This window comes from Neomonachus schauinslandi, chromosome 1, assembly GCF_002201575.2.
Source record: "Neomonachus schauinslandi chromosome 1, ASM220157v2, whole genome shotgun sequence".
In the NCBI taxonomy this organism is placed as follows: Eukaryota; Metazoa; Chordata; class Mammalia; order Carnivora; family Phocidae; genus Neomonachus; species Neomonachus schauinslandi.
Genome location: NC_058403.1, coordinates 69,984,167 through 69,999,266, shown reverse-complemented (window position 1 = coordinate 69,999,266; position 15,100 = coordinate 69,984,167). Strand labels below are relative to the sequence as shown.

The 15,100-nt window shown below is 39.0% G+C and overlaps 1 protein-coding gene across 1 annotated transcript; it reads right to left on the bottom strand.

The window, feature by feature from the left end:
• Positions 1–301: 301 nt before the first annotated feature.
• Positions 302–14,875, bottom strand: FBXO45 (F-box protein 45). Its single transcript, XM_021692468.2, has 3 exons — positions 14,414–14,875; positions 6,403–6,759; positions 302–2,521 (listed from the first exon to the last, which is right to left on the bottom strand). Exons 1-3 carry the CDS (start codon positions 14,735–14,737, stop codon positions 2,336–2,338), a joined length of 867 nt encoding a protein of 288 aa, XP_021548143.1. The 5' UTR covers positions 14,738–14,875; the 3' UTR covers positions 302–2,335.
• Between the last annotated feature and the right edge of the window lie 225 nt (positions 14,876–15,100).

Below are 15,100 nucleotides of genomic sequence, written 5' to 3'. Positions count from 1 at the left end.
TCTGTACAACAACTAATGGTCTCCAGTAATAAAATATCAGGTTATAAATGAAGGCTCCTCATTCCCCTGATGCTCATTCTAAATATGAACCTCCATTTTATAAAATTTGCAAATAGCATATTAGAGAATTTAAGTCTTTAAGAATGGCTTGTTGTTAAATATTTAAGCAATTATTTGATTCTAGGTTGAATGTGCAATAACCATGTGTTTGTTTTCCATTCAGCACCTTCAAAACTTTGTTACAAATGAATATTACACTAATAAGACAATATTATACTAATAAGACAAAACAGAAGTTATAAACAAAACTCTCAGCAAAAGCTCTTGGAATTGGCTATATCACTCCCTGAAAAAAAAAACCAAGCACATAAGGGACTTTATTGTCTTATCATTTATCAACCTTCATCCTGAACCAGTTCTTTTCTTCAAATTCTAAACTTTGCCAAATTGAGTTGTTCTGCACCAAGAAAAATCAATTTCTGTAGCAGCTACATTCTCTAACACATTTAACATATAATTTCACTCTGTACTATTATTAAATATGGTTTCCAGGTTTCTTCTTGACATGGATATTGAAAAGGATCTTTAACAGATTTCAACTGTAAGCAACATACCAAATATACAATAAATATTTGTAAACCTGTCAAGTGGCAAAAATAAATCTTTGTTCATGACTGAAATCCCCTGCTTCATAAGAGTATTGATAATCTTAACTCTCAAGGAGCAAGCCAAGAACTCCAGCCAGCTGCTTACTGTCTGTCCCTAATTTGATTAGATTTAAAACAAAATTACACACAGCAATAAGCTGAAAGGCAAAGAACCACCTGCCTTAGTCAATTCTTATCACAAAGATGCATCTGAAACCATACATTTATACTTTCATACAGAAAGATGATGTTTGTTTCTCTTATAACAAAAGAAAATCTCAGCTCATGTATGTTAGATTATTAATTCAAGAGTATTAGTGAAATTAGATTTATTAGTCAAAAACTCAAATTAGGAATTAATGTCAAGCTCTTCTATAAGGAAACCTTCAAAATATTGCCAACCTGAAGTTTTCATTTTCAGCACAAGGTATTTTATTTCAAGTCCCATGGGGGCAATTATCTATAATGAGATTAAGAACATTCTTAACCTGGGTTCAGGCTGGCACTGTTTCAGATGGGTGAGTAAACATTTTCTTGATAACCCCAATGAAGAGTTTGAGGCTTAGATTTGTTGCCATGATGTAAACAATATGAAATTTAAAAAAAAATTATAGTATCTACAGCATTATAAAGTTACAAAATAAAAGGACCATTAATTCTTCTCCAAAGGCCTGTGACTAACAGCTTTCATATTTGGGGCCTGTAAGAGCAAATGGCAATGTTCTATATTGTTATGAGACACTTTCTCAAAAGGCCAAAATATAAAACCAGATACTATAAGATGCACATTATTGTTATTACTACTGACCTATGTATGATTAGAAATAAAATTTGCCTTCCCTCAATCTTAAACCAGGACACTGAGGGGTCTTTACAATAATTTTGATCGTTCAAAGAAAAAATACCAGACTGTAATAGCTATGGAAACTGTAAACCAAATTAATGTAAAAATGAGCCAATACAACACATCTCCTCTTAAAATCCTCTTCTTTGTAGTTACCTAATTTTCCCTAAATGTTATTCTAATTTTGTACCATGTAGTGGTTTTTAAGAAATTGAACTAGAACAAAGCAACCCCTTTGTCCTGTTTTGTTTTTTTTTTTTTTTTACAGTTTTTTTACACACTTATTATATATACAACTTTTAAAATAGCTGCACAATTTTACATCTCACTGTTAGAGAAGTGCAGTCCAGGCAGACCATGCTTCTCAATATATTAAAAATATTAAATAAAACCCAACCAGTTTCATACTTTTCTAATAGTCAAGCTGGCTGGAAAAAAGGGTCTGGAGAAAAAACAGGCAGTTGTAAAACAGTATCAGTCTTTCTTCACAAACACACTGCTTAAAAATCTTGCTATTTCCTTATCTTATCCCTTTTATAGCATCTCTAAAATCTCACCTTAAAAGTTGGAAATGACACATTGCTAACTTAGAGACAAAATCTGTTGCAACATGCATATGTCAACTGCCCACTCAACCAACTGCAACCCTGAGGATTTTTCTGGCCCAGTACAAAGAGGAAACACTAAGATAAGCTCTGCCATAGAGTTGCTTCTCCAGTTAACAATTTCGTGTGTTTTTCAGGATGTTTCTTGGGCATGCATGTATGACACTGTCACTTCATGATTCTACTTTCCACAAGCAGATATCTCCTCCATTCTGTCTTTCACCCCAAGAAAGCGACTGTCATCCATCCAAAGGTTTTCCAAGGTAAACCAAAGTCACTTCTGTGTTGCCATATACAGCAGAAACTGCTGGATATAAGCAGACCTTTGGAAGTCCTCTAAAGGCAACCCCCAGGAACTCATATCCACGTTCAAAAGCTAAAGTCTTATCTTCCATGTCCAAGATGACGCGAATTCTTTCTCCTATCTGCAAACACACAACAAAAAAAGGTTAGAAGGAAACTCACCAAGGGCATAGCTAGAAGAAATAAGATACAAATCAACAAGTTGAAAATATTAAGAATATAAAGAAATTATTAAGAAATTAAGAAAATATTAAGAATATAAAGTTATCTGGAAAAATGATCAGAGAAGTTTTCTGGTCAGGGAGAAACATCTAGAAGAAACAACATACATCAACTTCATAACAACTGCTTGTTTTATAAATTTTTTTTTAAGATGGGATCTACATTTAATAACAAAAATTTAAATGTTCCCCCTGAACAGGTCCCAGATTTTATTTACTCTTTATTTAAAGGCTTTTCTTAAGAAGTTTACTACTAAAATCTGTAACTTGGTACATTTTACCAAAAAAAAAGCTATCTAACCTTTTCAAATTATTACACTATATTACAACAGAATATTAGTCATATAAAGAAATATAATTTTGATATATGCTACAACATGGATGATCCTTGAAAACAGTATGCTAAGTGAAATAAGCCAGACACAAAAATATAAATATTGTATAATTCCACTTATATAAAGCACCTGCAATATTCAAATCATAGAGTCAGAAAATGGAATAGAGGTTACCAGAGGCTGGAGAAAAGGAGAGATGGAAAGTTACTGTTTAAAGAGCACAGAGTTTGTGTTGGGGAAGATGAAAAAGTCTTGGGTATAGATAGTGGTGATGGATATACACATTGTATTAATGCCATTGCGTTGTACACTTACAAATAGTTAAAACAATAATGTTATGCATATTTGATCACAATAAAAAGTTACTATAATAAAAAAACACATAACCTTTAAAGTTCACAAGCAGTTCTACATATACTGTGGAACTTATATAATCATGAAGAGCCAAATCTGACTATAGATTCTAAAGAAGCAGAATAAGCTTATTAGTCATTTTATGGGCCACTGCTCTGAAACACCTGTTTGTTATAAAAACAGCAGCACTGACTGTTAAACTAAAGCAGAAGCACAATATATCCAGCTTTTTTCCCACATGGAAAAGTAAGCAAATAAGGATGTTTTATTTTTATACTATGAACCTACAAAAGGTTGTTTCATCTATACAATTGGAGGCAGAAAGTCCTAACATTTGCAATCAAAAATCAGAATTTAATACTTCCCAATTATATTAATTCCTGCTGTTGTTGTTTCTTTCCTTCATTGTATTTCCTGTCACAGACAACTACAAACATCTGCTTCTTTCTTCCCTTTGCCCAACTCACACATTAACTTGCACCCCATTTTATGGACCTAAAAACATCATAATCACCATCACCACTATTGCCACCAACAAAACAAACAACAAACATGAAAAGTTAATATTTTGCTGGGTATTCATTTTGTGGTTTATTTGTATTATCTCCCATCCAAGTACTAACCAGGACCGACCCTGCTTAGCTTCCGAGATCAGATGAGATCGGGTGCGTTCAGGGTGGTATGGCTGTAGACTATTTGTATTATCTCACTTAATCCTCCCATCTATCCTAATATTTATCCTTATTTTAAGGAAGATGGAAACTAAGATGACAGAACCACTCCCGGTGAGATTTGCAAGTTTGCTTCACCTTTGATTGAGTGTACAGCATGCATACGGCACAGGGAGCAGAAAGCAGAAGTCTTACTAGCTTTAGGTGTCAGAGGGCAAAACTTGGAAAATGGCAGAACAACTGGAAACTTACAGGAGGAACTCCATAAGCAACAGAACCACAAAAAGGATGAGCCCCAAAATCCAAGAATAAACTACCCAAATCATTGTGTGATCACTGTCTTACACAGACACAGGGGAAATTCCCACAGAATCAGGCTGGAAAAGTAGCAGCTAGAAGCCAACTCCCTTCCCCCCCAAAACTGACAAAGACCTAGCTGCTGTACACCATGGGGGAGACAGAGTTTACAGTTTGAAGAATCCAGGCAACTTAACTGCCTACTAGAACATCTACACTTTTCAGAAAAACAAAGTGATTTCTAGAAACAAAACATTCCAGTATTACTACTACATATTATCTATAATTTCCAATTTTCAATTTAAAAATGACTGGATATGAAAAGAAAAAGTGCAACTCATACTCTGGGGGAAAAAAGCAGCCAATAGAAACTGATTCTAAGTATCCTACATGTTGGATTTGGCAGACAAAGACTTCAAAGTAGTTATTACAAATATGTGCAAAGAATTAAAGCAAAATCTAAATTGATAAATGGACAGAAATTCTCAACAGAGAAATGGAAACTACAAAAAAGAACAAATGACAATTTTACAGCTGAAGAGTAAAATAACCAAAATTCACTAGCCTGGCTTAATAGAAGAATTGATAGGTAAGAAGAAAGAATCTGTGAACTTGAAGATGGAGCGATTATCTGATCCAAAAAACAAAGAGAAAAAAGATTTTTTTTTTTTAAAGATTTTATTAACTTGACAGAGAGAGAGAGAGAGGGAGAGAGAGCACAAGCAGGGGGAGCAGCAGAGGGAGAGGGAGAAGCAGGCTTCCCGCCGAGCAGGGAGCTCGATCCCAGGGTCCCGGGATCATGACCTGAGCTGAAGGCAGACGCTTAACGACTGAGCCACCCAGGAGCCCCAGAGAAAAAAGATTTTTTTAAACAAGAACATAGCTTCAGTGATAGAAAGACAATGACAACATCAAGCAGTCCAACAACTACAATAAATGTAAATGGGTTAAACACTCAAATCAAAAGGCAGAGATTATGAGATTGGGTTAGATAAAAAGACCCAATTATATGCCCTCTAGGAGACCCATTTTAAACACAAAGACAGATTGAAAGTTAAAAAATAGAGAAAAAGAGATACCTTGCAATAGTAAGCATAAGAAAGTTGAAGTTGCTATATTAGCATCAGACAAGTACTGAAATCTCCAACTGTACTTGCTAATTTTCTATTCCTTCTTTCAGTTCTGTAAGTCTCTGCTTCATGTGTTTTGGAGCTCTGTTATTTAGGTGCATATATGTTTACACATATATCTCCCTACCTTGTTATGTCTCCCTACCTGATTAACTCTGTTATCATTATGAAATGACTCTAATAATACTCCTTGTCTTTAAGTCTCTAATTCCTTAAAACTTCTAATTTCTTATCAGATTATTGTGTTTTAAACTCAGCTGACTCTATGGTAATCATATGACTTTTACAAATAGGAACTATAATTTTGACCACAGAATCAAGTGAGTATGGCATAAAGCTAAGATGAAAAGAATAAAAAAATGCAGTAGTTTGCCTGAATTTGCCTGTCTTATAGAAATTGCTGACACCTCCAGAGGCTTTGGAGGATTCATTAATCCACAGATTAATGAATAGCAGAGGGTATGTGTGTGCATGTGCACGGTGGTTTGTGGGAGTAAGAAGTCTAGAAAAAGTCGATTTGGATGTGCCATGATATAGGAAAGATGACAATCTAGAGCACAAGCTGGGAAACTATGGTCGTTGGGCCAAATCTTGCCTGCAGACCATAAATAAGGCTTTACAGGAACACAGTTATGCTCACTCATTTACATAACATCTATGGCTGTTTTTGTACTATAACAACAAAATTGAATAGCTGTGACAGAGACCACATGGACCGCAAGGCCTGAAGTATTTACTACCCACCCTGTACAGAAAAAAGTTTGCCAACTCCCAATTTAGGGCAAAGACAGATTGCTCAAAGTCAAATATGTATCAGGAAACAAATATGGAAATACTAAAAGATTATTAGAGTAGCAAAGAAAGGCCAGTTACACTATTTATTTTAAATTACCAAAAAGACATATAAAGCTACTATATAAAACTCTGTAAATTTAAAACAAGTCAAGGCATGATTTAACAAAGGCCCACACCTGAGAAAATACCCAGTTCCTCACCTGATATTTTGGTGCATTGTTGCATTGTGGAAAACTACCATTGACTTCTCCATTATGTAGTAGATTATTGTCCACCAGATTCCAGCCCCAGCTCTGGTCATCACTACCCAGTAATGCCACATAACCTTGGCACTGCATGGGGGCCCGTTTTGTGGCAATTCCAATCACTGCCACAGTGCCCAGAGGGCCTTCCCACCACACTTCCCATGCATGGCGGCCCTCACTGAAACCAATCTTGGTCCTTGCACCATCAGTACTCTGAGCAATGGGGTTTCGATGTAAAGTAAAGCCATTTTTCTTAATGTAGACATTCCTGGAGCAGTCATTAGTGCTGAAGGCATGCTGGAAAGCTCGTACCTGAAAAGATGAAAAACAGACCAAAGAAATAGAAATTTGATTTTTCTTAAACATTAAAAAGTACCCAAACTTTAGGGGCACCTGCGTGGCTCAGTCAGTTAAGCATCCAACTCTTGATCTCAGGGTCGTGAGATTGAGCCCTGGGTTGGGCTCCATGCTGGGGGTGGAGACTGTTTAGATTCTCTCTCTTCCCCTCCCTCTGCCCCTTCCCCACCCCACCCCTACTCATGTGTGCTCTCTCCTAAAAAAAAAAGTACCAAATTGTAGGCCTTTATGCTCCATGTTTTTAAACAATAAAGTGATAACTATAAGTTTAAGTCACATTGTTTCATTACTGATCTTCATTGATCAAAATTCTGAACTGTAGTATTTCTCTAAATCCATTTCTTAAAATATCAAAAGATATACACAAGAATCCTTATATTTTAGAGATAGTACTGAAATGTTTACGGATGACATGACCTCAGAATTGCTTTGAAATATCCAGGGCTGGAGTAGGAAATTGGGTGGGGTAAACGTGAAACTAGACTGTCCATGAATTAATCACTGGTAAAGCTTGGTGACAGGTTTGGGAGGTTCCTTAAACTATTTTCTCTAGTCTTGTTTATATTTAGTATTTTTATATCAAAAAGTTAAGGGATGTATAGTTTTCATGTTGGCAATGCTGCCATAAAAAATATTTTAATAGAGAACTTAGTCATAGCAGCTCTAAAGTTTATGAAAAATTTTAATAACCACAAATTATGTTAGATCCTCAGCTTCCTTGCTAGTTATTACTCATACATTGAGACAGCACCACTCTCATTTTACCAAATCAAAAAGCTCCGTAGATAGCATCTAATTTCAAACACTAGAGTTTATAAAGAGATAGTCATTAAGAGCAGCCGCCATTGATAGGACAGATTAGTTGACCTTCACTAACCAGTTTTTTAAGCTTCCAAAATACAGTACTAAAATCTCTACTCTGTACAAATAGTAAACACTTCTCATGCTTTAATAATTTAAAGTTTTTGATTTGGGGGGGAGAAAAAATAAAGTGCTTGATTTGTATATTTTCTGAAAATTCCTTCTTTATTCAAACTACCTCAAAGAAGCCAAAGGCTGGGAGCCTATTGCTTTAGTTAACCTGAGCCACCAACTCCAGAATCATAGATTTCAGCATTAGGAAGGGCCTCAAAGGGACCTAGTGCAACATAGGGATGAGGACATGGACCTAAAAGTCAACATCTAGTTAGAGCAAGAACTCCAAAGAGAAGTCAGGTATCCCTTCATCCAGTGTTCAGTTATTATTAGCCAGTACCTCACTGCTTCACTGTTGCACTGCAGAGCACAGACAAAAACAAACAAACAAAACCCCTGCTTGATTTAGAAGGCTGTAATACTGAAGTATTTCTAAATTTTTTCCTATCTGTTCCTACTTTTAAGCACATAAAAAAATCGGAACATAAGATTAAATGGGGGAGTAAAATGTCCCCAAAATATTAAGTATTAAAAGACTCAAAAGGGTTTAACAACTAAAATATAAAATACTTTATAAAATCTTCATTAAAAAATATTTAACTAATACTTACCTATGTCTATTCCCCAATTCTTGTAACTACCAACTGTTTTTTCTCTATCCTTCTTCTCTTTGTCACAAAGACACTGTTGCCGGCCTCTTCTTCAAACTTCTATGACTTCTTCCTATTACTCTGGACTGATCTTTCTTCACCGTACTCTTTTCTGGTGACCATCCTACTTCTGCCCCCTAAAACTCTCCAGAACTCAGTCCTCAACTCTCTACCTAAATCCTTTCCAGACCTATCTTTCTAAAAGAGCACCTCTATTACATTTCATCCCAGTTCAATAACCTTTGATGGTTCCATACTAACTACCATATCAACTGTGAATTATTCTTCCTGCCTTTCAAAGCCCTCCAGGTCTGGTTCTTCCTACTTCCCTTTCTAACTTCATGTCATTCTCCCTGTCTGTAATACACCTGCTTTCCTCCTCCAACATATCCTATATCCTCTAAGACCAGATCTAGTCTTGCCATCTCTATGAAGGTAGCCTTTTTTTTTTTTAAATATTGTATTTATTTATTTGACAGAGAGAGACACAGTGAAAGAGAGAGCACAAGCAGGGGGACTGGGAGAGGGAGAAGCAGGCTTCCCGCCTAGCAGGGAGTCTGATGCAGGGCTCGATCCCAGGCCCTGAGATCACGACCTGAGCCAAAGGCAGACACTTAATGACTGAGCCACCCAGGCGCCCCTCTATGAAGGTAGTCTAACCAGAACCACCCAATCCCCAATTTCTCTCTCCTAAATTCTTATCCATCATAGTTGGCACCAAACAACATTTAAGTCTGTATCCAACCCAGGATGCCTGGGTAGCTCAGTTGGTTAAGCGTCTGCCTTCGGCTCAGGTCATGATGATCCCAGGGTCCTGGGACAGAGTCCCACATCCGGCTCCTTCCTCAGCGGGGAGCCTGCCTCTCCCTCTGCCTGCCGCTCCCCCTGCTAGTTCGCGCTCTCTCTCTCTCTGACAAATAAATGAATAAAATCTTAAATAAAAAAAAAGTCTGTATCCAACCCAACCACTTGATTCTAGTAGAAAATGTATTGAAAAACAACAAGAACAACAACAACAACACTAATCTTAACTAAACTGATCAAACTTCTCTCAGTCTAGAACAGAAGGGCATGTTAAGGAACACTATGGGAATGAAATCTGCAAAGTCCAGACTGAGGGAAACAAGGTAAACAACTTGGTTTCTTCAACAGATAAGTTGGCGGGAATGGGAGTTAGGGGAGATGGAGGCTGAATTTGTTGGCTAAAATAGCGTTAAGAGATATATTAACTGTTTGCCATGAGAACCTTATATAGATCTTGATTAAACTGAAAAATAAGACTATAACATTTGACATTTATGAAACAATTGGAAATTTGAACACTGTATCATTTACATTAAGGAATTATTGTTAATTTCTTTATACTTCATTGATATTGACATTGTGATTAAGTGTCCTTATCTTTTCAATAATTTTTTCATAATTTTTCTTTTATTTATATCCTTATCTTTAAGATAGTTTTTCATCTGAAAAATTCAGATGAAATGGAAAAATAGGGGTGCCTGGGTGCCTCAGTTGTTAGGCATCTGCCTTCAGCTCGGGTCACGATCCCAGGGTCCTGGGATCGAGCCCCACATTGGGCTCCCTGCTCAGCGGCAAGCCTGGTTCTCCCTCTCCCACTTCCCCTGCTTGTGTTCCCTCTCTCGCTGTGTCTCTCACTGTGAAATAAATAAAAAATCTTAAAAAAAGAAATGGAAAAATATGCAAATTAATAAATAAAAACAATCTATAGTTCCTGTCTCACAGTCTCATGCACAATCTAAATTTTACATTATATGGCCAAAATGGACAGGGAAAGAAACAACAAATGTTGGAGAGGTTGTGGAGAAAGGGGAACCCTCTTACACTGTTGGTGGGAATGCAAGTTGGTACAGCCACTTTGGAAAACAGTGTGGAGGTTCCTCAAAAATTTAAAAATAGAGCTACCCTATGACCCAGCAATTGCACTACTCGGTATTTACCCCAAAGACACAGATGTAGTGAAAAGAAGGGCCATATGCACCCCAATGTTCATAGCAGCAATGTCCGCAATAGCCAAACTGTGGAAAGAGCCGAGATGCCCTTCAACAGATGAATATGGATAAAGAAGATGTGGTCCATATATACAATGGAATATTACTCAGCCATCAGAAAGGATGAATACCCAACTTTTACATCAACATGGATGGGACTGGAGGAGATTATGCTAAGTGAAATAAGTCAAGCAGAGAAAGTCAATTATCATATGGTTTCACTTATTTGTGGAACATAAGGAATAACATGGAGGACATTAAGAGAAGGAAGGGAAAAATGGGCGGGGGGATTTGGAGGGAGAGATGAACCATGAGAGACTATGGACCTGAGAAACAAACAGGGTTTTAGAGGGGAGGGGGGATGGGAGGATGGGTTAGCCCGGTGATGGGTATTAAGGAGGGCACGTACTGCATGGAGCACTGGGTGTTATATGAAAACAATGGATCGTGGATCACCACATCAAAAACCAATGATGTATTGTATGGTGACTAACATAACATAATAAAATTTAAAAAAATAAATAAATAAATTTTACATTATAACAAACAACTTTAAGACCTACTTTAGGATCTAGATCTAAAAATTAGAGAATATGTTATAGTTAGATGCTAAGTATGACTGAAATAATTGAAGTTCCTTGATGACATATAAAATATGAACTTCTAAGAGGAAGACAAATCCTAAATAGACTGGCAACAATACTTTCCAGTTTTATGCTATCCCATGCCTGTTCCCATCCTCCTCTTAGTTACACAGCCTCCTTGGAAATCCTATCTAGACTTTCTTCTTCATCTCATTCACTCCCAGTCAGCTGTCCACCTGTGTGAATTTGTTCTCTGCTATAGCTCTCCCAGACATCCTCTTCTCTCCCCTACATATTTGTTCAGGTCTTAAGTACCTCTGGCATATGTACTAAGCCCTGCTCTGTCCAATTCATGTTATGGCTGCACAACTCTTATTTGTCACTCCTCTGTTCAAACGTCTATGATTTACGATGGTAGAACAAAGCCCAAACTATACAATGAAGCCTATAAGCCAAGAACATCCATGATATATCTAGTTTCAACTTACCTTTACAATCATATTCCCCACTTCTTCAATTCAATCTCACTAGACCCTTTTATATCTTTAGCCTTTCCTCTACGCTCCAAACTCTTAAGAGCTGCCCATCTGAAATCTCTCGGATGTCTCAAAAACACTGTAAATTCTACTCTACCAAAATTTTATTCACGGCTATTCCTCCTAAATCCAGCCCAGGTGATTTCCATTATATAAGTGCGATATCTAGGAGTCATTCTTAGCACCTCCCTCTCCCTCACCGCTATTTCAAATCTATTTGAAATCTATTGCCAAGTCCTGTAGATTTTACTTCCTAATCTTTCCTAAATTTCCTACACTACCCACTTCCTAACTGATCTACCCATATTTCTAAGGTCCTCCTCCAATCTGTTCTCTATACCGAAGTCAGAAATAACCTCTTAAAAATGCAAAAAAAAAAAAATCACACCGCCAATCCCCACACTCCTAACCCCCTCTTGCTTACAATTCAAAATGGCTTCCCTATAGTTTGGCGTCAGTCCACCTCTTCCATCTTCTCTCAAACCTGTCTCACCTTTGCTCTCTATGATCCAGCCACACTGATGTGTTTTCTATCCGTCATACTCATCAAGTTCCCTCCTGGAAGGCTCTTTTCTCTCCCCTTGGCCTTACTGTTCAGGTTTTACTTCATGTACTATATCCTCAGAGAAAACCTTCCTTGACCTCCCTACCTTGGTCAAATCCTCCATTACTGACATTCAGAGTACTGTGCACCTCTCCTTCATAGTACCTACCACAGATGCAATTTTATAACTGTGATTATTTGATTAATATCTATCCCCGCCCCCCCACCAAACTGTAAGCTCTATAAGCAAGGCATCCATTCGAATTTTGTGTCTGTTTTATTTACCATTGCATTTGCAAAACTGAGCACAGTGCCTGGCACTCACATTTTTTAAAATAAAAATATATGCTATACAAAGCCTTTGCTTTTCTCTTGTCTTGCATTTGCTCAGGGTATTTCTTCTTAGTAAAATGTTCAAATCCTCCCTATCTTTAAAATTCAGCTCAAATATAACCCTAACCTCAAACCTTCTCCAAGCCTCCACTCAACTTGTACATCTCTCTTTTCACTGAAATTCTAGTGTGTGTGAATATATATACTTCCAGTATATACTATTTATAATATCTCTAACAGGAGCAATTTCTATCATGTGTTAGTTATTTCTATACATTTTTCTTCTCCTCTACTTGACTGAGGACTTTCTAGTAGGCTATCTGACTTCTTTTGAATTGATTTTTTTATTCTCAAGACATTCAAGAAAAGTTCTGCAACATCTGAACGAACATATGATTAGTACAAGTTTACAATACCTATCATGCGTGTGGTAGAAAGACATATAAAGTGTTAAAAACCTAAGAAACCTAAAATATCTCTGGAAGGATACAAAAGAAACAGGTAACACAGGTTGCCTCCAAGAAGGGAAACTAAACTGGGTGGCTGGCAGACAAGGGCAAAAGGAAGACATTTTGCTGATATTATTTTCCTTCTTTTGCATGTTGACTCACATGAACACATTACCTAACACATATTGTTATATGAATCTTTACTCATGTAAATGTATCTATTACAGACCAATTACAAAAAGTTCTCAGATGAAAATAAGTAAAAACAATAAACTTTATAAAAAAATTAAAACTAAATAAAATGAATGAAGACTACCTGTTTTAGGCAAAGCAGGACAAAACTGCAATGTTCTGTGCTCTACTACATAAATTACAACTAGTATCCACTGAGCATCCACCATGTACAAATACTGTCCTAGTAAATTAACATGTTACTTCACTTAATAGAAAATTTAATAATTGACATAGATAATGGCAATATTCCTTACCATATTAAACTAAAACCTCCTTTGTTACAGAAGAATAAATTTTACGTCTATTTCACATGGAAAAACAAATTTACTTCTTACTCTGACTCCCCTCCTTGGCAGTCCAGTTTGAAAAAGGGTATCTACCCTTTTTAGTTATTAATGTATTTTTTTATGTTTACCACATTCTAGGGCAGACTTCATCCTCTCTCATATATGCTCCCAGTGACTGCTATACTGAATAGCTGTTATCCATCCAACTGAATTCAAGCTTCAGGCCTTTGTTTACATTGCCTGAAGAATCTTCTCAACCTTACCATTACCTGTTACTTGACAGTTTTATCTGTATATGAAGAAGGCAGGAATATGCCCAAGAATCTAGGAGGCAAAAAGGCAGCAAAACTGCAATCAGCACGTTAGATGACAAATGGAACAGAAGAGGCACACCACCAAGGTGGAACTATGAAAAAGTTGGCAGGGAAGTAGCCAATAATAGTGGCACAAGGCAGCATTAGGACGGTTAAGTGGTGCCCATGGGGGAAGTGGGGAATGTTCTATTAAAGCCTGTATCTTGAAAGTTAGCAGAATGTCTAGGACCACACTCACTTATAAGCCTGAAACATAATGGAGGGAATTAGAGAACTTAGGAGAAAAGGGGGGGGGGGGGAAACAGTTAAAAATCAGAGCCTGGAAAAGGTGAGGTGAATGTGGGATGAAAGCAAAGATCTTAGAAGCTAAGCCGGTGTTAAGGCAGCTGAGATGATCTAATAAAAAATAGGGTAAGAGTATTGAAAGGTACAATAATGGGGAGGGGGGGTCTATCTTTTTGGGAGAAGACTGTGGAAAGTGGAATGAGTGGTGGAAACCAGGAATTGCAAACTATCTGGTCCTTTAAAAAGTGCATCTCGGAAGTGGGGTGGGTTAAGGAGCAGAACTTGAAAGAGAAGAGGATCTTTACGGAGGGGGGAGGTGAGGTAGGTAAGGTACTGATTGCAGCCGTGCAAAGGCGGGATGGTGAGGTGAGACGTCTGACTCAGAGCTTAGATGAGAAGCACTGAGACTGAGAGCGGCGCAGAGAAGCGGGACTGGGGGCAGCGGCGTGGCCCGGGGCGCCCTCACCTTAGCCTTGTAGCTGGGCAGGTTGCAAAGGATGTCCGTGCGCAGAGCCTCTTCTGCCAGGCTGCGGGCGCAAAGGCTCCGCCACACCTCGCTGTTCTCATCACCGTGCAGACAGCGGTACCAGTGCTTGCACACCAGGGCGCAGTTCCTCAGCTCGGACAGCTCCAGGTAGGAGAACACCAATTCCAGCACCCGGCTGGGCAGCCGGCCCCCTGCCCCCGCGGACCCGGACCCGGAGCCCGAGCCGCCGACAGCGCCGCCGCCGCCGCCGCTACAGCCAGCGCCGCCGGAGGCTGCCCCAGGCCCCGGGGCTGGCGCCGCCATCGCCTCACCAGCCGGCCCAAGGGCCGCCGCTGCCGCCGCCGCTTCCCCCCGTCTCTGCTGGGGAGGCCAAGCCTCGCCTTGAGACCGGAGCACCTCGCTCACCGCCCCTTTCACAGCCAACCACCGGCCCTCCACCACTCCCGCCCCTGCCCGGGGGCGTCCGCCGCGCGCCCCGCCTCACTGAGGGCAGACGCACGGGCCGCACGGGCGTCCCCCGCCCCTCCTCCCCGGCTCAGCGCGGGCGTCGGAACCGCCGGACTCGCACGGCCTCCCCGCGGCGCGCCCGTAGCTCCGCCATACTGGTTGAGGGCACGAAGCAAGGGCGCACGCCCAGCTCGCTCGCGGTTCCTCTCGGCCCCGGAT

Bases quoted from the DNA above. Each gene is read 5' to 3' on its own strand.
- FBXO45 (XM_021692468.2), bottom strand. From the start codon at position 14,737: ATGGCGGCGCCAGCCCCGGGGCCTGGGGCAGCCTCCGGCGGCGCTGGC. The intron at 6,760-14,413 runs GTGAGGGCGCCC...TCATCTTTTCAG, and splicing joins TGCCCAGCTACAAGGCTAAG to GTACGAGCTTTCCAGCATGC. The intron at 2,522-6,402 runs GTGAGGAACTGG...GTGTGTTTGCAG, and splicing joins ACAATGCACCAAAATATCAG to ATAGGAGAAAGAATTCGCGT.